The 24,164-nt window shown below is 39.8% G+C and overlaps 2 protein-coding genes across 6 annotated transcripts in view; one reads left to right on the top strand and one right to left on the bottom strand.

The window, feature by feature from the left end:
- The window catches only part of LOC140727957 (general transcription factor IIF subunit 2-like), a 133,037-nt gene that overhangs the window by 76,134 nt on the left and 32,739 nt on the right, over nucleotides 1–24,164 (top strand). For both annotated transcript variants that reach the window (XM_073045970.1, XM_073045969.1), the window contains one exon: nucleotides 16,879–16,960. In XM_073045970.1, coding sequence (XP_072902071.1) covers nucleotides 16,879–16,960 — 82 coding nt within the window. The remainder of the gene's footprint in view (nucleotides 1–16,878; nucleotides 16,961–24,164) is intronic.
- Nucleotides 1–24,164, bottom strand: part of kctd4 (potassium channel tetramerization domain containing 4) — a 32,752-nt gene that overhangs the window by 7,225 nt on the left and 1,363 nt on the right. The window lies entirely within an intron of this gene.

The raw sequence follows: 24,164 nt of genomic DNA, 5'->3' as shown, positions 1-24,164 counted from the left end.
TTAATAAAGGGATTACAAACATACAAATTCCCATTACACATGAATGAATACATAAGCAATGATTACAGTATAAATGAGTTTTCCCAAAACATGGACCATACAGTATATGTATGAACAAGGTAAATCCAGGTATTTCATAATATATGATATAAAAAAACAGAAAAAAGAAGAAAAAAATGATTGCAAAATTGACTAAACTACTAATCTAATAGCTAATGAAGAAGAAAAAAGAAGCAAAAAAAGAAAAAAAAGAAAAACTAAAAAGGAAAAAAAAGGGCTGTTTATAATATCTCACAAGAATACATAATCATCAGTGTCGTCAACTCCGATCCTCTCAACATAAATAAGATTAAAGCTGGAAAATCCAATAAGCTTGGAACAGGGTCATATTACATCATATGAAATATTGAATAAATGGTCTCCATATCTCTTCAAATTTAATAGAAGTATCGAATACACCACTTCTAATTTTTTCTAAATTTAAACATAACATAGTTTGAGAAAGCCAATGAAATACAGTGGGAGGATTAATTTCCTTCCAATTCAACAAAATAGATCTTCTAGCCATCAAAGTGAGAAATGCAATCATTCGACAGGCGGAAGAAGATAAATGAAGTGAGTCCATCATTGGTAAACCAAAAATTGCGGTAATAGGATGGGGTTGTAAATCGATGTTCAATACCGCAGAGATAATATCAAAAATATCTTTCCAATATTTTTTCAAAAGCGGACATGACCAAAACATATGAGTTAAAGACACAATTTCAAATTGACATCTATCACAAATAGGGTTTATATAAGAATAAAAATGAGCTAATTTATCCTTGGACATATGGGCCCTATGAACGACTTTAAATTGTATTAATGAATGTTTGGCACATATAGATGATGTATTAACTAATTGAAGAATTCTATCCCAATTCTCAATAGGAATAATAAGATTAAGCTCTCTTTCCCAATCAATTTTTGTCTTATAAAGGGGCTCTGAATGTATCTTCATAATTATATTATAAAGTTTTGATATAAGCCCTTTTTGAAAAGGGTTTAATTCGAACAAACTCTCCAAAATATCTGAAGAGACAAAATTTGGAAACGTAGGAAGTACCGTACTTAAAAAATGCCTAACCTGTAAATATCTAAAAAAATGAAATCTAGGCAAATTATATTTATTAGATAATTGCTCAAAAGACATAAAACAATTGTCCGAAAATAAATCAGAAAATCTTAGTAAACCCTTAGTTTTCCAAGCCAAAAAAGCTTGATCTATAATTGAAGGGTGGAAAAAACAATTAGATACAATAGGAATATTTAAAACGAATTGAGTCAACCCGAAAAATTTCCGAAATTGAAACCATATACGTAAGGTATATTTAACTATCGGGTTGTCAATTCGTTTCGGCAATTTAGAAAGAGCAAAAGGGAGAGAAGTCCCTAAAATAGAACCCAGAGCATAACCTGGTACCGATTTAATTCCCAAACTCACCCAATGAGGGCCAAAAGAACCATCCCAGTCTTTCAACCAACATAACAAATATCTAATATTAACTGCCCAATAATAAAATCTGAAATTAGGTAATGCCAACCCACCTTCCTTCTTTGTCTTCTGTAAGTATATTTTACCTAACCTGGGATTTTTATTCTGCCATATATATGAGGAAATTTTTGAATCAACATTAGTAAAAAAAGATTTCGGAATAAAAATTGGTACCGCTTGAAAAATATATAAAAACTTAGGTAAAATAACCATCTTAATAGCATTAATCCTACCTATCAGAGACAAAGATAATGGTGACCACTTAGTAAACAAGCCTTTAATCTGATCAATTAAGGGTAGAAAATTAAACCTAAATAATTCTTTATGGTTTTTTGTGATTTTAATCCCTAAGTAAATAAAAGAGTCATTAACTAATTTAAAAGGTAAATTTCCATAACTTGGGACCTGTCTATTCAAAGGAAACAATTCACTCTTATTAAGATTTAACTTATACCCAGAAAACTCACTAAATTGAGCCAACAATGATAGAACTGCTGGAATAGATTTCTCAGGGTTAGAAATGAATAATAATAAATCATCTGCATACAAAGATACCTTATGAATATCTGTCCCACGATTAATACCCGAAATATCCTGTGATTCTCTGATAGCAATTGCCAAAGGTTCTAAAGCAATGTTAAATAGTAATGGGCTAAGAGGGCAACCTTGTCTAGTGCCCCGAAATAAACGAAAAAAGGGAGATCTTTGATTATTAGTAAACACCGAGGCTACTGGAGTGTGATAAATCAGTTTAATCCAAGAAATGAATGTCGGACTAAAATTAAACTTCTCCAACACATAAAATAAGTAAGGCCATTCAACTCTATCAAATGCTTTCTCCGCATCTAATGAAATAACACATTCTGAAGTGCTATGTGAAGGAGTATAAACAATATTCAGTAATCTAACATTGAAAAAAGAATAGCGATTTTTAATAAAACCGGTTTGATCTTCCGAAATAATTTGGGGTAATACCTTCTCCAGCCTGGAAGCCAGTAACTTGGAAAAGATCTTGGAGTCCACATTCAATAAAGATATTGGTCTATAGGATGCACAGTCAGTAGGGTCTTTATCTTTCTTCAGTATTAAAGAAATGGAAGCTCTATAAAAAGATTGTGGCAAATTCCCCAATCTAATTGCTTCTTCAAAAACCCTGCATAACCAAGGAGAAAGAGTAGCGGAAAAACATTTTAAAAATTCTACTGTATACCCATCTGGACCTGGTGCTTTCCCAGAATTCATTGAGGAAATAACCCCTTTAATTTCTGCATCCATAATCGGAGTATCTAATATTGAAGACTTATGTAAATATCTTGTAAAAAAAAATGTTCTTTTGCATGCCATTCGTACACATAATTTCATTACAATAGAGCAATGAGGTAATACAGAAAAACACAATAACTGAATGCAGAACGAGAAAGTAGTTACAGTGGAAGTGCAGTGCATAGCTGTGATGAAGTTGAAGGTTCAGTAGTCTTACAACAGCAGGCTAGAAGCTATCCCAGGGTCTGATGGTACATGCTTTCAGGCTTTTGTATGTGCTGCCCAGTGGGATTGCCGAGAAGAGAGAATGCCCTTGTACCTTGCTTCCACAAGAGGCTAAAGAAATTCACCACGTCCCCCTCAAGCCTCACTAATTTTTATAGTTGCACCACAGAAAGCATTCTATCTGGATGCATCACGGTTTGCGATGGCAACTGGTCTCCCTGAGAATTGAGGGAACTGCCGAGTTGTGGACACAGCTCAGCATGTCTCGAAAACCAGTCTCCTCGCCAAGGACTCTGTTTACACTCCTTGCTGCTTCAGTAAAGCAATCAATGTCATCAAAGCCTCTGCCAACTCTGGATACACTCTCCTCCTAGAAAAACCTGACAGCACATACCAACAGGCTCAAGAACAGCTTCTACCCCGATGTTATAAGACTGTTGAACTGTCCCCGTGCGTGATATGTTCGAATATTGATCTCTCAATCTATCCTGTCATGGCCTGGTACCTTCTTGTCTACCTGCGCTGCACTTTCTCTGTAACTGCAACACTTTATTCTGCATTCAGTTATTGTTTGTCCCTTGTACTACCGATGTGATGAAATGATCTGTATAAATGGCATACAAAACAAAGAAACCAATTTACCAATTTAAATTTGAGGGAGTGCAGGCTCATTCTGACAATCTCTGTATCTCACCAATCAATGTGGTGAATTGTCATCACACTCAGCCTTTTGCTAGTATATCCTTCCTTATAATTCAGGTAGTTCACATGACATGTTTGGAAAAAGTCCTTAACTTTACATTCAAGTATAGCTGTGAGTACTGTGTTAATTTGTGGGACACAGTAATTCAGTAGTTGGCTCAAAACTGGGAGGAAGCAAGGAGTACTTTGATTCAGTGATGCCTACAACATCATACATTCCAATCTGTAACTGTGCTACAAGTTCATCTACCTTATTCCATATACTGAGCGCATTCAAATATAACACCTTCAGTCCTGTATTCGATTTTGTCTGCCTTTTACATTGCTATTTTGCCAGATCATAAGCCTGTCCTTGCTAGAAGTCTCACTACACATTGCCTGTGTTTGTAAACCTCATCTTCAATACTACAGGACTATCAGTCCGGTTCCCATTCCCCTGCTAAATTAGTTTAAACACACTCGAACAACTCTAGCCAACCTGCCCACAAGGATATTGGATGCCCTCGGGTTCAGGTGTAACCCATCCTTTTTGTACAAGTTGTACCTTCCCCAGAAAAGTTCCCAATAATCTATAAATCTGAACCTTTACCTCCTGCACCAGGTCCTCAGCCATGAATTCACATGAAAATCACCCTATTCGTACCCTCATGAGCCCGTGTCACAGGCAGCAGTCCAGAGATTACTACCCTGGAGGTCCTGTTTCTCAACTTTCTACCTACAGGGCATTAGGTAGGAACTAAGAAGAGTCGATTAAGAACACCTATTTTCTGGCAAGTCCACATTGGACATGTGAAGGGTGCTTAAACATCAATTGCACAGAGTACAGGAAGGTATGTTCCTGTTAGAAGGAGGGACAGAGTTGGAAAGGTAAGAGAACCTTGGATGTCCAGAGAGGTGATGAATTTAGTCAAGAAGGAAAAGGAAAAGTATGTATAGCCTCGGAAGTCAGAATTAAGCAGAGCACATGGGGATGATAAAGAAGGGAATTAGGAAGCCAGGAGCCTTGGCAAGATGGATAAAGGTGAATCTCTAAGTGTTCTATATGTACATCAAGAGCAAGAAGTAAGGATAAAGGGGCGAACATCTGCTTGGATGCAGGGAATGTGAGTGAGGTATTTAATGAGTACTTTAAGCACTTACCAAGGTAAAGGATATATAGGAGCAGGAGATCAGTGTTGGGTGTATAAATACTTTTGGATGTTTAGAGGTCAAGGAGGAGGAAGTGTTGGGCCTCCTAATGAGTATTAAAGTGGATAAGTCCCCAGGACCTGATGGAATTTACCCCAAGTTATTGAAGGAGACAAGAGATGAGATTGCTGGGACCATTATCTTCACATCCTCTCTAACCACAGTCGAGGTCCTGGAGGAATGGTGTGTGGCTAATGCTGTACCTCTGTTTAAGGAGGGAACAAGGAAAAATCCTGGAAACTATAGACTAGTGAGTCTCACATCAGTTGTAGGAAATTGCTGGAGAAATTTCTTAGGGATAGGATATATGAGCATTTGGAAACCCGTGGCCTAATTAGGGAAACCCAGCATGGGTGGCATGTCGTGTCTTACCAACTTGATCGAGTTTTTTGACAAGGTGAAAAGAGGCATTGATGAACATAGGGCAGTGGATGTTGTCTACGTGAATTTTAGCAAGGCATTTGACAAAGTCCCTTGGGGGGACTGTTCTAGAAAATTAAAATGCATGGTGTCTGTGGCAAATTAGCTGTTTAGATTCAGAACTGGTTTATGCATAGAAGGTTGAAGGGACTTAAGTTAGAGGTCTGTAATTAGTGGTGTTCTGTGGGGATCTGTGCTGGGACCTCTGCTGTTTGTCATGTCTATAAATGACCTGGATGAAAATGTAGTTTGGTAGGTTAGCAAGTTTGCAGATGATACCAAGATTAGTGGAGTTGTGGATCGTGTAAAAGGCTGGCAAAGAATACTTCGCAATATAAATCAATTGCAGATATAGGCAGAGAAATGGCAGATGGAGTTTAACCCAGATAAATGTGAGGTGTTGCACCTTGGTCGGGCAAATGTAAGGCGACAGTACACTGTTAAGGGTAAGATCCTTAACGGTGTTGCTGAGCAGAGAGATCTTGGGATTCAAGTTCATTGCTCCTTGAAAGTGACTACACAAATTGATAAGGAGGTTAAAAAGGCTTATGGAATGCTTGCTTTTATTAGTCGAGACATTGAGTTCAAAAGTGAAGAGGTTATGTTGCAACTTTATAAAACAATGGTATGGCCGCATCTGGAGTATTGCGTACAGTTCTGGTTGACTCACTATAAAAAGGATGTTGAGGCTCGGAGAGGGTGCAGAAGTGTTTTATCAGGATGCTGCCTGGTTTAGACGGCACGTGCTTTCACAAGAGGCTGGATAAATTTGGGTTGTTTTCACTGGAGGCTAAGGAGAGAGGTTTTTAAGATTATGAGGGGCATAGGTAGAATAGACAGGGAGTATCTGTTTCCAGGGTAGAAATGTCTCATACCAGAGAGGATAGAGGCATTGAAGATAAGAGAAGGTAGGTTCAAAGGGGATGTGAGGGGTGTTTTTTACTCAGAGTGGAATGCGCTGCCTGGTGTGGTGGTGGAGGCAAATACATTAGAGGCTTTTAAGAGATGTTTAGATAGGTACGTGGATGTAAGGGAGATGGAGGGATGTGGACATTGTGTAGGTAGGAGGGATTAGATTTTGGGTGTTTTTCTGATTTACATTTTAGCTGGTTCAGCACAACATTGTGGGCTGAAGGACCTGTTCCTGTGTTTGATGTTCTAAATAACCTGAATACTTTTAAAAGGCAACAACTATGTTAAAGAAAGTGGAGTGGAACATTTTGTTGAAAGGTCAAGGTAGTTAGACAAGTCAAATCAAGATTATTGTTACTTAACTATATACATGTATATAGAAATGAGACAATGTTTCTCTAAACCAGTGTAAACACACATAACACACAATAATTTATGAAGGTAAAGTTAAAATCTACAGATGAGTCACACATAACTAACAAAGTGAATTAATATTAAATATTGTAGGGTGCACAACAGATTAACCAGTGACACTTCGAATACAATGCAGCAGGGAGTTCAGAAGCCTAACGGCCTGGGGGAAGAAACTGTCTCCCATCCTGACCGTTCTTGTGTTTATGCATCAGAGTCTCCTGCCTGATGGCAGAAAGTCAAAGAGGATGCTGGATGGATGGGTGGGATCCTTAAAGGAACTAAGGGCCCTGCATATGCAGCACTCCTGATAAATGTCCCGATGGATGTTAGGGAAACTCCTATGATTCTCTCAGCTGTTCTCACAGTCCTTTGTAGGGACTTGCGGTCTGATACTCAACTGCCCTTATACCAGATGGTGATGCAGCTTTCTGGTCGTTCTCAATGGTGCTCCTATAAAATGCAGTTAAGATGGTGGGGGAGACATTGCTTGCCTCAATCCTTTTAAGAAGTGAAGGCGCTGCTGTGACTTCTCGTTCAGGGAGGTGACCAGGTGAGGTCATCCGTGATGTGAACTCCCAGGAATTTGCTGCACTTGACTCTCCACAGAAGAGTCATGTATCCGCAGAGGCAGAAGATTCATCTGCGCCTTCCTGAAATCCACAATGATTTCCTTGATCTTCTCCATGTTAAGGTTTAGGTTGTTCTTCTCACACCAATCCACCAGCCACTCCACTTCCTCTCTATACTCCGACTCATCTTCGTTCTTGATAAGGACAATCACTGTTGTGTCATCTACAAATTTGATGACACAATTTGAGCTGGATCCTGCATAACAGTCATGCGTCAGTAGGGTGAACAGCAGTCAGCTGAGCTCACAGCCTTGGGGAGCACCAGTGCTCAGTGTAATGGGACAAGAGACATTGCCGCCCGCGCGGTCTTACTGCAGGGGGAGGTGTTGAGACCCAGCAAGGACAGTTTCCGCACAAGTTTCTGGGGTATGATGGTATTAAATGCCAAACTGAAGTCCTGGCATATGAAACCCCATTTTCCAGGTGGGACAGGACAGAGGCTATTGCATCAACAATGGATTGATTTGAGTGATAAGTAAACAGGAAAGGGTCCAATGTAGCTGGGAGAAAGGCTTTAATGAGCTCCATGACCAGCCACTCAAAGTATAGAATAGACTTTTGTAGACTATACCACCAGCACTAACTAAATGGGCCAATTGCTTGTCTTTTTGCTGTGATGGGCTATTTCAAATTAAAATAGGGTCTGAGTAAAAGGGAATGAGGAGATAATGGTCTCCCTGCCTTGTGGAGATGCTTTGATCTGGAGTTGGCCATTATCTGATATCTGAGTGGTGAAAATGTTACTTTCTCTGAGTAGATGCCTGCTATCTTTGCCAACAGTGACTTAATTTCAGAAGAACTCCCTCAGCAGTAAATCATTTTGTGATATCACTGGAGTGTGAAGAATGTATATATTTGTATTATTTCTTTGCCTTTCGTTGATTTGACCTGAACAGAAAATGAAGCCATTTTCACTCGGGTTATGTTAATAGCCAAGCTAGTTGGATTTATTTTTTGCATGCCTAGCACCAAATTTGTCATCAGAGATACTAAGAAATTAACAGGACTCTCAAATAATCCAGAAGCTTGATTTTCTTTTGAAAAGTTACTGTTTGTATGTTTATTTCTGTGCTTGCTTTAATCCATGGTTTTTGGAAACCATAATCCTCCTGAATTGATCACAGAAAGCACTTCATTGAGTTTTGAATGATGACCAGATCTCCTCAATGTGTTGTCCTTTTTGAATCCCACTTATATTAACCCTTAATATATAGACAAATTAATTATTTGGCGAAGAGTGTATATTTCCCTGTTATAGGACACAATGGAATTTGTATGACTTTTATGATGGGCAAAGGTGAGTTCTATGTCAGCATTTATACAGCTGTACTGCTCTGGATCAGATCGTTTCCCTACAGTGACATGCAGAGTTTATTGTTGCCATTGTGGCATTATCTTATCTTGTCTTGTCCATACTGCACCAACTGCCGCCACTGGGCTATAAACGTGCAGGAGCAGTGCGTGGTTAAGTGCCTTGCTCAAGGACACACACGCTGCCTCGGCTGAGGCTCGAACTAACAACCTTCAGATCGCTAGCCCAACCCTTGACCACTTGGGCATTATCTTCCACAAATCTGGTGAATTTCTAAGGAAAGTAACAGCACAGTTTGTTTTACACAGCTTATTGGGCCTGGGTAGTTTTGTTTGGGGAGGGGGTTATGTACTTTCTTCAATAGAGCAGATTGTGGCTTTGTCTTTCTTTTCAAATCTTCTTATTATTACTATTATCCAAAATACAAGAGTACATCGAAGTAAGTAACACTTACAATATCTCAAAAGAGAAAAAAATAATATTAAGGATTGAAAAATATGGTGACACAAAAAAAGAGAAGAAAAGAAAAAAACCTACTAAAGCAAGAAAAAAAGTGAGAAAAAAAAAGAACCCATTAGGTGTTCAACCCCGGGGCCATGCATCGTACAAAAAGCTTCTAAAGATAAACATCAAACTGCCAGCAAAAAAAATTATACCAAAATTTACAATTAGATCGTGGAGGAAATCTATCAATTAACTCAAATGGTAATAATGAGCAAATGAACCCCACCTTTTCTCAAAATCAAACATAGGTTCAAAGGTTCAACTTCTAATTTTCTCCAAACTAAGACTCCAAACTAACATTGTTTGAGAGAACCATTGTGACAGTGGGAGCCAACGTATCCTTCCACTTCAACAAAATGGCCCTCCTAGCTTTCAATGTAACACATGCAACAACATGTTTTATTTAGAATGATAAAAGACCAAGAATTGGTAAATGTCACTTACAAAAATCGAAAAAGGATGGAGGTCTTGCTTTGCCTAATTTAAGAATGTATTACTGGGCTGTTAATGTACGATATATGTCCTTTTGGTTACACTGGGTTGATAAGAACGGGCGGCCAATTTGGGTAGATTTGGAATTGAAAGCTGTGAAACAGTTTTATTTAACCTCGTAATTAGGAGCTGCTCTACCTATACAATTAGCTAAAGTTACTAATTTAAATTTATACCCTGTGATTAAGTATTCTTTACAAATTTGGCTCCAGTTCTGTAATTTTTTTAATCTTAAAAATTTTAAACTTTTAGTTTAATTTATTGAAACTATTTTTTAAGCCTTCTTTGAGTGATCCAATTTTTTTTATTTTGGAAAAATAAAGGTATTAATTTTTTTTTGGATCTATTTAAAGAAGATAGACTGATGTCTTTTGAACAATTAGTTGATAAATACTCTCGTTCATATTCGCACTTCTTACAATACCTTCAAGTTAGACATTTCTTACAAAAATATTTAAGTAATTTTCCTTGCATATTAGAGGCCGACCTGTTAGATACTATTATGAGTATGAACCCTTTGATGAAGGGTTCCATTGGAAGAATTTATAATTTATTATTACAATGGGATAAGCGCCCTTTCTTTAAGATCAAACAAGGTTGGGAAAAGGGACTTAATTTGATTTTTTTAACGGAGGACTGGATGCGGATCTTGAAGTTGGTTAATTCTTCCTCGATTTGTGCTAACCATTCATTGATTCAATTTTAAATTGTACATCATTACTATTTGATGAAGGAGAGATTGTCTAAAATCTTTCTTAATGTTGATAGTTATTGTGATAGATGTAAAACTGAGACAGCTACACTGACACACATGTTTTGCTCTTGTTCTATAGTGGAACAGTTTTGGAAGTCAGTTTTTTCTACAATTTCTAAAGCGCTTAAAATTAATTTATAACCTAACAAATTAACTGTGCTCTTTGGAATATATTTGTGGTATTTCTGTGTCGTAGCTTTGTCTTATTTGGAGGCTAAAAATGTTTTTTCTGGTTGTGACAGACTGAGATTGCTAAAGGCAATGATTAATTAAACCTGGAACAGGGTAGGGTTTTGTTTGCCTCTTTCACTGGTTGATCAAGCTGCCTTCTACCAGTGGATGGAGGAGAGAACACGAAAGCCCCCTTCCTCTGCTGCGTGACCCCTGCCAGTGTGACTGTATTTATTTATTTAGAGATACAGCATAGAACAGGCCCTTCCGGCTGAACGAACCACACTACCCAGCGCCTACTGATTTACCCCTTGCCTAATCACAGGACGACTTACAGTGACCAATTAACTTACTAACCAGTAAGTCTTTAGATTGTGGGACAAAATCAGAGCACTTGTAGGAAATTCACCCACTCATGGAAGGACGTACAAACTCTTACAAATGATGTCGGAATGATCTCCGAACTCCAATGACCCGAGCTGTAACAGCACTGCACTGAGCCCCACGCTACCATTTAGCCCCTCTGTGCGTCTGTCTGACGAGAACGAAAGGAGCATCCTTGCAGCACTCCCACAACTGGATAACCCTCTCACCTTGCCACTACTGTTCAAGTAAATAATGGTTGTTGGTTTGCAACACCAATGAATGTCTGAGCCAGTGTGCCAGTGACTGTTCAACGAGAAGTAGAGAGAGGGCTGCATCTGAGGTAGACGGGTTGTGAAAATGATTACTAGAACACTTGTTAATGCATGTACTTTTCTGCAGTATGGGTTAAGCGTGCCATTGTTAAGGAGTAGTGTTTCTATCTTGCCACCTAATTACTGTTGAGCTTCTACTGAACCAGTGGAATTGGGCTTCAAGCTGACAGAGTTGCAGATCATTTACTTGTGAGTTTCTCTGAGGGAAGTGAAAAGACTGGTTAAGTTTTGTATTGTTAACTCTTCAGCCTAGAAATTGATGTATTCGTCGCAAGTCACAAATAAAAACCATTTTTGTTGTTTTCATGCAATTGCGCTCATCACAAAGTTAGAAACCTGCCATTCCCACCATCGTAAAATTGGACCAACTGTTCCCACTTTTCATAGATTTGGTATTTCATAGATTTTCATAGATAAATTTAATTTGAATTTCCACAGTAAAAAAATACTGCGGCTGAATTTGTGTTGAATTTAACATATTCAGAACCACTGTATTTAAACAAGAATCGGATTTTGTGATCTTACCAAGCTCATTGCAACCTCACATAAAATTTGACTGGCCACTTTTGGAGCAGTTCACCTGAGCACAGCCGACATTTCTCTGGTGTAATGATGTCATTAACGCGTGAAGCACCTTTCTCTGGTGTTTCACATACAACAATTGAACTATAGTGTGCAACCTGCTTTGGATTCCAAATACAGTAAGGAGAAAACAAACCCCTGAAGCAAGACGTGAAAGAAGTAAAGAGTCTTTATGATGTCACTGTCTATTGCTGTGTGTGCCTACTTGAGTTTTAATGCACTGCATGGATTTATACATTATGTAAGTCTTAGAATATATATTGGTGCTCCAACTACCAGAGATCACAGCAATGGACTGACTAATATTGAACAAATGGGTGTCAACCCCCCCTCCCCATTTTCTTCCCCACCTGTACAGCAGCCTTTAACGTTGCTGTATTGTGGCTGCCATGAAGAGAGGTCTTCAAGGCAGAGACATGTTTCCTGTACATTCTAGCAGTGTGGATGCCACTATTCATTCTGAAAGAGCTGCCCTCAAGAAACATCTAGGTTACCGTTTAATCAGAAATGGAGAAAAACCAGTCCAACAAGTTTTTAAGTGTTAAATTGTCCTCAGTGAAAGGGGTGGTCCTGCAGTTAGACACCAAGTCTAAAAGTACCACCACTTTAATGCACCAGATAGTAGTTAAAAAAAATTAACATTTTATTTAGCTTCAGGGTGTTGCATTTTTTAAAGGCTTTATGCTCTATGACCTGTTATGGGATGTGTTCAAGGGATCACTGGATCACAGCTGTTCTTCTTTCTTTAGTGTTTATTCAGAATTAATCTGTGATGTTTAATGCCTGCATACAGTTTTTTTTAATTGCTGTATTGCATTTGAAGTTCTTGATGCTCTTTGTAGTCTTTTACAAACAATAACTATGTGATTTTTAATTGGAGAGCATGAAAATGTTCTTCTGCCACAGTTCTCCAGCCTCCACTTTGTCTGTCAAGACCATAAGACATAGGAACAGAACTAGGCCATTCAGCCCATTGAATCTGTTCCGCCATTCCATCATGGCTGAATTATTATCCCTCTCAACCCCATTTTCTTGCCTTCTCCCCATGTCCCTTGACACCCTGACTAATCAAGAACATATCAAACTCTGCTTTAAATATGCCCAATGACTTGGCCTGCATGGTGAGCTGTGGCAATGAAGTCCACAGATTCACTTCCCTCTGGCTAAAGAAATACCTACTCATCTCCAAATGGACATCCTCTATTCTGAGGCTGTGCCCTCTGGTCCAAGATGCCCCCACTATAGGAAACATCCTCTTCACATCCCCTCTATCTAAGCCTTTCAATATTCGATAGATTTCAATGAGATCCTCCTTATTCTGCTAAACTCCAGTGTGTACAGACCCAGAAGCATCAAATCGTCCTCATGTGTTAACCCCTTCATTTCTGGAATCATTCTCATGAACCTCCTCTGGACCTGCTCCTATCCCAGCACATCTTTTCTTAGACAAGGGGCCCAAAACTGCTCATAATAATCCAAGTGTGGTCTGACCAAGATCTCATAAAACCTCAGCATTACATCCTTGCTCTTGTATTCTAGTCCTCTTGAAATGAAATTGTATTTGTCATCCTTACCACCAATTCAACCTCCAGGCTAACTTTTAGGGAATCCTGCACAAAGACTCCCAAGTCTCTTTGAACCTCTAATTTTTGAATTTTCTCCCCAGTCTGAGCCTTTATTCTGTCTATCAAAGTGCATGACTATACACTTACCTATACTATATTCCATCTGCCACCACTTGGCCCATAAGCTCTTCTGCAGATATCCTGCTTCCTCTACCTTCCCCTTCACCTACCTTCGTATTGTCCACAACGTTGGCCACAAAGCCATCAATTCTGTCACCTAAGTTATTGATATATAACATGAAAAGAAGAGGTCCCAACACAGAACCCCATGCAACACCACTAGTCACGGGCAACCAACCAGAAATGGCCCCCTTTATTCCCACTCTTTACTTCCTGCCAGTCAGCCAATCTTCTATCCATGCTAGTATCTTTCCTTTAATGCCATGGGCTCTTATCTTGTTTATCAACCTCATGTACGGCACCTTGTCAAACGCCTTCTGAAAATCCAAATAAATAACATCCACTGACTCTCCTTTGTCTATCCTGTCTGTTATTTCCTCAAAGGATTCCAACAGATTTTTCAGGCAAGGTTTCCCATTAAGGAAATCATGCTGACTTTGACCTATTTTGTCATGTGCCCCCAAGTACACCCAAAATCTTAGCCTTAATGATGGACTCCAACATCTTCCCAACCACTGACGTCAGCTAACTGATCTATAATTTCCTTTTTTTTTGCCACCTTCTCTTCTGAAAGAGTGGAGTGATACTTGCAATCTTCCAGTCTTCTGGAACTGTTCCAGAATCTAGTGATTCTTGAAAAATCATTGCTAATGTCTCCACGATATATTCACCTACATCTTTCAGAACCCTGGGGTGTAGTCCCTCAGGTCCAAGTGATTTATCTAGCTTCAGATCTTTCAGTTTCCCAAGCACCTTCTCCTTAGTAATATTAACTGCAGTTCCTTCAACTTGAGACTCTTGAATTTTTGGCATTTTGCTAATGTCTTCCACGGTGAATGATGCAAAGTACTGGAAGGCGGGCTCTGTCGTGGGCAAAGTACTGGAGAGTTTAACATCGGTAGCTGAGCGAAGGGCGCTGAGTAGGCTACGGTCAATTATGGAAAACTCTGAACATCGTCTACATAGCACCATCCAGAGACAGAGAAGCAGTTTCAGCGACAGGTTACTATCGATGCAATGCTCCTCAGACAGGATGAAGAGGTCAATACTCCCCAATGCCATTAGGCTTTACAATTCTACCGTAAGGACTTAAGAACTTTTTAAAAGCTATTATTAATGCTTTTTGAGATAGTGATTTAGATGCATATCATATTTTTTTACTGAGTTAAGTATTGTATGTAATTAGTTTTGCTACAACAAGTGTATGGGACATTGGAAAAAAGTTGAATTTTCCCATGGGGATGAATAAAGTATCTATCTATCTATCTATCTATCTATCTACTTACTAAGTTTCTTTGTCTCTCATTTCTACCTCTCTGTATCATTTTCCAGCAGTTCAATATCCACTCTCACCTCTTTTATGCTTTATATATCTGAAAAAAAATTTGTGTCCTCTTTTATATTATTGGCTAGCTTATCTTCATATTTCATCATTTCTCTCCTTAAGGTTTTTCTTATTTCAGCCTTCTGTTTTTTTAATAGCTTCCCACTAAATTTTACTATACTATATGCCTGCTCTTTTGCTTATATGTTGTCTTTCAGTCACAGTTTTCTCAACCACTACTACTTCATCTTTGGGACGTATCTATCCTGCACCTTCTGAATTTCCCCCAGAAATCTAGCCATTGTTGTTCTGCTGCCATCCCTGAAACTGCCCCCTGCCAATCAGCTTTGGCCAGCTCCTCTCTTATGCCTCTGTAGTTCCCTTTACTGCACTGTCCTTATTTAATTGTGGAGTCAGCTTTTCCAGCCCTTCGAGCCGTGCCCAACAAACCCGATTTGACCCTAGGGCAATTTACAATGACCAATTAACCTACCAGTATGTTGGACTGTGGGAGGAAACTGGAACACCCAGGGAAAACCCATGCATTCTACGAGGAGGACATACTCCTTACAGAGGGCACCAGAATTCAACTCCAAATTCTGATGCCCCGAGTTGTAATAGTGTCTTGCCTACCACTACAGTACCGTGGAGCAGATGGTATTGATACATTTGGGTTCAGTTTCTCCCTTCAATCTGTAGGGTAAATTCTGTTATATTATGGTCACTGCCTCCTAAGGGTTTCTTTACCTTAAACTCTCTAATCAAATTTGGTACATTATACAATGCCCAACCCGAAATTGCCTTTCCCTCAGTGGGTTCTAAAAAGCCATCTTGTAGACATTCAACAAATTCACTCTCTTGGCATCCAGCATCAGCCTGCATACTGCAATCCTCCGTGACTACTGTAACATTGCCCTTCTTACACAGTTTTTCTGTCTCCCGTTGTAATTTGTACCCTACATCCGGGCTACTGTTTGGAGGGTTGTATGTAACTCCCATCACAGTTTTTTTACCCTTGTAGTTTCTTAACTCTACATCTTCCAATCCTATGTCACCTCTTTCTGAGTTACCAACAGAGCAAGCCCACCCCTTTTGCCTATTTGCCTGACCTTTAAGTAGGATGGATATTCTCAGATGTTGAGCTCCCAACTATGACCTTCTAAGCCACAAATTTGTGATGTCCACAACTTTATACCTGCCCGTCTCCAAGCTGACTACAATATTAACATTTACAAAACACTTGGATAGGAAAGGTTGAGAAGGATTTAGGCCAATGTGAGAAAATGGAACTGGCTTAAGTAGGTGTCCTGGCCAGCGTGGACAAGTTGGGCCAAAGGCCCTGTTCCATGTTGTTTTACTCAGTAACTCTAACTGCGCTACGAGATCATCTACCTTACTCTGTAATGTAACTCCTTCAGTCCTGTATTCATCACCCTTTTCAATTGTGCCCCCACGTCACACTTCACCTCAACCCACTGACTACAATTTTGCCCTGTCATCTGCTCATCCTTCCTCACAGTCTCACTACACACTGACTTGACTTGTAAACCAACTGCCCCATCCTCAGCTTCATCACTCCAGTTCCCATCCCCCTGTCAGCTTAGTTAAACCCTCCCATGGTTGTTCCCCTTTTCAGTGTTCATAACAGGACTGTTTTGTTAAAGAGAATGGAACCATGCTGTTCTTCAGCTCACACTGAAATTGGTACCTCGGCTGTTTTCTAATTGGTCAGACAAAGTCTGTAGAGATCCAGTGCACTGGGGGAAGAGCACCGGTGGTCCTTTATATCAAGGCACAAAACTAGGTAAAAGTCATCGAACCACGGTCATACCATGTGGTAGAACATAATAAATGGTTGGTGATTGTTTTTCAGCTTCAGCTCACGGCATTTGAGATTGGTAGAGGCTACCTGGTTTACAGTAGTTTTTGATATTCTGAATTTTAGTCCTGCTCTTTAAGCTGTATTTAATTCTCAAACACTCATTTTATTTTTCTTTTCTCACCCTAAGAAAAACTAACCTTTGAAGGTGTTGTGGTTCAGCGTGCAGAATGTAGACCAGCTGTCAATGAATCTTACATGAGATTAAAAAGGTCAGTAGTAACTTTGGTAATAAAATAAGAGTTTTGTTTAAATTCAATGCAAATTTAGCTGCTGATTTTTTCGGTATTGAATTTCAGAATTAATTTACCTGTGCAGAGGCCTACAGGAGCTAGGAGTGCGAATATAAAAAGAGTAGACTCAGGTAACGCCAGTCTTTTATTGGCAGCTCAGGTGAGAGGAGAGGAATGTGTGTCAGTGTCAGAGCCCTACAGAAGTTGGGAGAGAGTTAAGGAGTAGATTCAGGCATTTGGGCTGTGCAGGCACAGAAAGCATCAGTCTCACCGGAGATAGAGTGTGAAGGGTTTGGCTTATCAGGCGAAGGCAGTTAAGAAGAGGCAAGCCTTTTTCTTTTTTGGTATAGAGTAGTCAGGATGGAATGCTCCTATCAGACCTGGGAATTCGGGATACCTGACCGTTACCACGATGACCACATCTATGGGAGTGCACCCAACACAGAGCCTGACAGACTGGGCCAAGGAGATGGAGCTGGAGCTGGATGTTCTCAGGATTGTTCGGGAGGTGGAAAATATTAAAGACAGGACTTTTGAAGAGGTGGTCACGCCCAGAGTACAGGCTTCAGACACTAGATAGGTGACCACCAGGAGAGGGAAGGGGATTAAGACGTCATTTCAGGGTTCCCCTGTGGCCATTCCCCTCAGCAATAAGTATGCCCTGGAGACTGCTGGGGGGATCCTGGCGGTGGCACAGCGGCCGGCTCTGAGGCTCGACAGGGAAGGGTAAAGTCAGGAAGTGTGGGAGCCTCAGTGGTTTGTGGAACAGAAAGGAGATTCTGTGGCTGCAGAAGAGATACCAGGATGGTGTGTTGCCTCCTGGGTGCTAGGGTCCATGGGAGGGGGATCAGCCAGGGGTCATGGTAACATTGGCACTAATGACATAGGCAGAAAGGGGAAGAGGTCCTACTCATTGAGTATATAGAGATAGGAAAGAGGCTGAAGAGAAAGACCTCCCAAGGTTGTAATCTCTGGATGACTCCCAGTGCCTCAGGGCTCATGCAGATAAGAATGGGGTGGTAGCACGGATGAATGAGTGGCTGAGGAGATGGTGCAGGAGACAGAGTTTCAAGTTCTTGAATCATTGGAATTTTTCTGGGAATGGGGTGACCTGTACAAGAGGGACAGGTTGCCCCTGAACTAGAGGGGAACCAATATCCTGGCCACGAGTTTCACTGATAGAACTCGGGAGAGTTTCAACTGGCTTTGCAAGGGGCTAGGAAACAGAGCCCCAGGCCAATAAGGGAAGGATCAGGCCAGAAGGTAGATATCAGGAAAGGAATTGAAAAGCAAAATAAAATAACAGGATGTGATGGATCAGATAATTTGAAGTGTGTATATTTTAACGCTTGGAGTATTATGGGTGAAGGTGATGAACTTAGACCATGGATCAGTACATGGAACAATGATGTTGTAGCTATTACTGAAACTTGATTGAGAGAGAGGCAGGAATGGGTGATTAATATACCAGGTTTTTGATGGAGGAGGGGGTAAAAGAGGATGTGGAGTTCTATGACTAATCGAGGACAATATCACAGCTACACTCGGAGACATGATGGAGGGGTCAGACACTGAGTCCGTCAGGAACAGGAGGGGTGCACTCACACTGATGGGATTGTACTACAGAACCCCCCCCCCCCCCCATAGTCACTGATTCATTGAGGAACAGGTATGTAATCAGATTAAGGAAATGTTTAAAAATAGAGTTGTTGTCATAGGGGATTTCAACTTCCCTGATATAAGCTGGGACCTTTTTTAGTGTAAGGAGTTTAGATGGGGCTGAATTCATTAAGTGTATCTGGGAATTTGTTAAGTGTATTTATGGATGGTACGAGTGGAGGGGTTGTAAGAGACCTGGTGTTGGGTAATGAGCCTGGCCAGGTGACTGGCCTTCCAGAGGGTGAACAGTTAGGGTACAGTGGCCACAACTTCTTAACTTTCAGGATAGCCATAGATAAGGATAAGTATGGTCCTTGGGGGAACGGTTTTAAGTTTGAGTAGGGCAAATTTCGAGGGGATTAGGCAGGAACTAAGAAGAGTTAATTGGGAACACCTTTTCTCTGGCAAGTCCACATCAGACATATGCAGGGTGTTTAAAGATTAATTGCACAAAGTACAGGAAAGGTATTTTCCTGTTACAAAGAAGGACAGGGGTGGAAAGATAAGAGAACCTTAGATGTCCAGAAAGGTGATGATTTTAGTCAGGAAGAAAAAGGAGAAGTATGTAAAGCCTTGGAAGTCAGGATCAAATGGAGCACATGAGGATGATAAAGGAGCCAGAAAAGGACTAAAGAAGGGAATTAGGAAAGCCCAAAGCCAAATCCTTGGCAAGTAGGATTAAGGCGAATCCAAGGGCATTCAAAGCATACATCAAGAGCAAGAGGATAACCTGGGAGAGGATGGCCCACTTAAGGATTAAAGGGGGAACATTTGCTTGGATGTGGAAAATGTGAGTGAGGTACTTAATGGGTACTTTGGTTCAGTATTTACCAAGGAAAAGGATATGGAGGACCAGGAGACCATTGCTGAGTGTATAAATATGTTTGGGGGTTTAGAGGTCAAGGAGGAGGAAGTGTTGTGCCTCTATTGAGTATTAAGGTGGATTAGTATCCAGGGCTTGATGGGATTTACCCCAGGTTATTGAAGAATGCAAGAGATGAGATTGTTGGGCCCTTGACCAGTATTTTTGTGTCTTCTTTAGCCATAGGTGAGGTCCCAAATAACTTGGTTGATGTTTTACTTCTATTTAAGGAGGGAACAAGGGAAAATCCTGGGAACTATAGACTGGAGAATCTCACATCAGTTGTAGGGGAATTGGTGGAGAAAATTCTGAGGGTTAGGATACAAAAGCATTTCGAAACCCAAAGCCTAATTAGGGAGAGCCAGCATGGCTTTGTATGGGGCAAGTCATGTCTTACTAACCTGACTGAGTTTTTTGAGAAGGTGATGAGAGAGATTGATGAGGGTGGGGCAGTGAATGTTGCATACATGGATATTAGTAAAGGTGTTTGACAAAGTCCCTCATGGGAGGCTCATCCCAAAGATTAAGATGCATGGGGTCCACATTGAATTGGCTGTTTGGATTCAGAACTCACTTGCACATAGAGGACAGAGGGTGGTGGTTGAAGGGACTTATTCAAGCCACAGATGTGATTAGTGGTGTTCTGCAGGGATCTGTGCTGGGGCCACTACTGTTTGTAATATATACAAATGACCTGGATGAAAATGTGGATGAGGGGTGGATTAGTAAATTTGCAGATGATACCAAGATTGGATGAGTTGTGGATAGTGTAGAAGGCTGGCAAAGAATATAGCACAATATAGATCAGTTGCAGATATGGGCTGAGAAATGGCAGATGTTTAACCCAGATAAATGTGAGGTGTTGCACCTCGATAGGGCAAATGCAAGGAGTCAATACACTGTTAAAGACAAAATCCTTAACAATGTTGCTCAGCTGAGAGATCTTGGGATCCAAGTTCATAGCTCCTTCCCAGTGGTCAGTAATGTGGTTAGGAAGGTTTATGGGATGTGTGTGCTTACTGGTTGAGACATTGAATTTAAAAGTCAAGAGGTTATGTTGTAACTTTATAAAACTCTGGTTCGGCCACATCTGGAGTATTGCATACAGTTCTGGTTGCCTCAGTACAGGAAGGACGTGGCTTTGGAGAGGGCGCAGAAGAGGTTTACCAGGATGCTGCCTGATTTAGAGGGTCTGTGCTATCAAGAGAGACGGATAAACTTGAGTTGTTTTCTCTGGAGTGTTGGAGGCTGAGGGGAGATTTGACTGAGGTTTACAAGATTATGAGGGGCATAGATAGAGTGGACAGAGAGTATCTGTTTCCAGGGTTGAAATGTCTAATACCAGAGACAAGCATTAAAGGTGAGAAGGGATAGGTTCGACGGGGTGTGGGGGGAAGTTTTTTATTTAGAGAGTCGTAGATGCCTGGAAAGCACTGCCCGATATGGTAGCAGAACCAAATTCATTAGAGACATTGGGATAGGCACATGGCTGTGAGGAAGATGGAGGGATATAGACATGGTGTGGGTAGGAGCGATTAGTGTTTGGGTGTTTTTGATTTGCTTTTTAACTGGTTCAGCACAACATTGTGGGCTGAATGGCCTGTTCCTGTGTTGTACTCTTCCAAGTTCTGTATTAGTCAATCACCTAAAAACTGAAATGCTACTCATGACTTCCTCCTTACATAGACAAAAGATTCATTGGAGAAGACATTGTGCGATTCTTAATAGGTTTTCATTCAGTATTAACCATATTCAAGCTGTTCGTGGGCACCTTTCCATTGTACTCTTCATTCAATACCAGAGAAACAAGGTCACATTTTATTAGTTAGCTGTTATATGGCACAGAATTCGATTTTTGGTAGTTTTGACTGCTAAATAGGAGTTCCAGTTGCAAAATTTTGGTTGTAGTCGGTGAATACAAGTCCGAGATCCAGCAAGTGTGGTTGTAATTGGTGGATGTGCATTTTAATAACCCAATCCATCAACACAGAAACTGTTTTAGAGTAATTTTGTCTTCAACTCCAGAAGGTATTTATGATTGGTGGATGTGCACTTTAACACAAAATTCATACTATATAAAAATATAGTGAAATTGAAAATAGAGATATTTGACGGCAAACTGCATGTTTTGATCCTATTAAAGCTGCAGTTGATTGAGATTTGTTCTCGGGCTTTATTGTTGAAGATGAGGGATGGGTTTTAATTCCTGGCAGGCGGTGAAAAGAGACAAGAATTACTGAGAATGGCTTGATCGATTAGTGTTATGAAAAAAGTAACAACTTTGTACAGGTATATCTGTGAGGATGGTGTTGCTTTCAAGCAGTGAATTTCATATACAATATTTTTGGCATTTTGGAAGTTATTACATTTAGAAATCACTACAGCTGCACAACCCTAGGACAGAGCTTAGGTTTTGTTAAATTGTTGGCATAGGAGAGTGAACAGGGTGCCGAGCAGTAGCCAGACACTTGGGATGAAATAGGAAATGCTAAACCCCATTGGCTTTTTTTTTGTGACTTTTAGCTGTCATTCCAGCTTCATTAGGGAAACTTTCCTTTGCTTCCATGTTTTCTTGGTTCTGTACAAAGGGAATAAACATCAGAAAGCTCAGCCTGGTAATATCAATTGGATTACCATGCTCTCACAGTGACTGTTTGTGAGTCTGCTGAATAAAATGCATTTCATATTAAAAGTACCACCCTTTTCTTCACTGAAGCTTTGCTTTTTCCTGCTACGCGAGTAAAGATTTCTGTGTGCTGCCTGAGCTCCCTCTATATCCATGACCAGCCATCGATGATTCTTACTAATCCCGCAGTCCTTTCTGCCAGGGCCATATCAACACACTAATTGAAACAGCTCTTTAAGGACACCTTTGGTATGTTGGGTTAAAGCAGTTCATATTTATGCTCATAAGTGAAAAGCAAGGCCATTGGAAACTAAATTCCACACTCCACATTTGGTGCTGAAACAACAAAGAGGTAAAGCGTGACATACAGCATTCCACTCGTTGCCAAGCAACAAACACATCCAAAAAAACACCAACTATTATGTGTAACCAATTCTCAAATGGTAATCCTGCTCATCATTGATTCCAAGAGATGTCAATTTAACCACTGAACTTCGTTGAATTAGTTAACTTCAGTGAATGTTTTATTTGGACTGCTTTGACTGACATTGGAGCAGAGTTAAGAGTAAATATATTCAGCTTTAATTCCTGAAACTGAAATTTGATATCTGATAAAAAGTGTGCATGTGTGATGCAGTGTCAGATTCATCTGTGAACTCTTCCTGACCAGGCTACTTGCCAAAAGAAAGAACAGTCAAATGAGGTGCTGTGCACTGACAAAACTAATTAGCAAAGAATGGAAGAAAATAGAATGAAATAATATTACTAAGGAAGAATATAGTGGTGTTTTAAGTCTCATCCATCTTTGATTAGAGGTTCTCTTTGCTTAGATAAGATGCATATCTGTGTTCAGATTAAAAAATTTTTTAAATGTAAATGTCATAAAATATGACTGGTTGATAGATGAGTTTGATCTGATAAAGTGTTTAGGGACATGTGCTCTTTACAAGAGATAACCTTACCCATAATCAACAAACTCCCCACTGTGCTGACCTTTGCAAGAAAAGGTTCTTGAATGTTAATTATTAAACGTTATTAATGCTAATTATTCAGTTTTTAAATGCACTCTATGACTACCAAATGTTCAATAAAAATGAATTAAACCAATTGCATTCAGAATGATATGTAGCTTTAATAAACAGTTGGGTTCTTTCCAATTTAATAAGAACTGTGAATGCTTCTCAAAGCTCAGCTGAATCTGCAGAGTCTTTATACAACCTGAATGCAATTTAAACAACTTCTGACTGACACGTTTATATTTCTAAATTAGAAAGAAGGCAGTTGATGGTGGGAATAATCTTAGATTTAAAACCTCATAGAGTGACAGCAGTCAGAGGTAGTTAAACAGTTTATTCCTTTTATTCCCTAATTTTAATAGAATTGTTCTGGAAGCTAAACTAAATGTTTTATTTTAAACATTGTAATTTGGTGAGTAACTTTTCTTCCTTGTGAACAGACGCACATGCTTCAATTTAGAATGTAACAGAAAATCATTTAGCATTGTGAATCTGATGTTCACTGTTGAAATGAGGCAGAGATGGATGCCAAAAGCTTAAAATGGCTGAAGTTGAAAGAGCTACTGGGTGTATCCGACCCCCTTCGGATTATTGCAAACAATTACGATTTAGTTCCAACAAGCTCTTTTCCATTTTTATAGTCCAGTTATGTAGTAATATTTACATTATTTTGCTAGCTGAGAGAAGTTAGTAATTATGATTGTTAGTGAGCTGCATTAGCTGTTGATTAGTAGTTCTATTTTAATGAATTTAATTCCCTGCCTCATAATTGTTTTCAGTAATATTTTGTTAGTGAATATGTCCTGAACCATAGGGTGAGAAATAAGGAATGTCAACATTAACAACTCATTTTTAAATGAATACTGGTGTGGGCAGTAACACTGCAAAGAGGTGATTGTGTATCTTAAGAGGCTACTCCTCAAGCAGAATCTGGCATTGCAAGCACAGAAACTAATAATCTGAAGGACTTTGTAAATACTTCAATATCACATAGGTAATGGATACTAAATAACGTCTGAC

The sequence above is a fragment of the Hemitrygon akajei genome, chromosome 5 (assembly GCF_048418815.1).
Source record: "Hemitrygon akajei chromosome 5, sHemAka1.3, whole genome shotgun sequence".
Classification (NCBI taxonomy): domain Eukaryota; kingdom Metazoa; phylum Chordata; class Chondrichthyes; order Myliobatiformes; family Dasyatidae; genus Hemitrygon; species Hemitrygon akajei.
The sequence above is the reverse complement of the archived record's forward strand: the minus strand, read 5'-3'. Positions and strand labels throughout refer to the sequence as shown.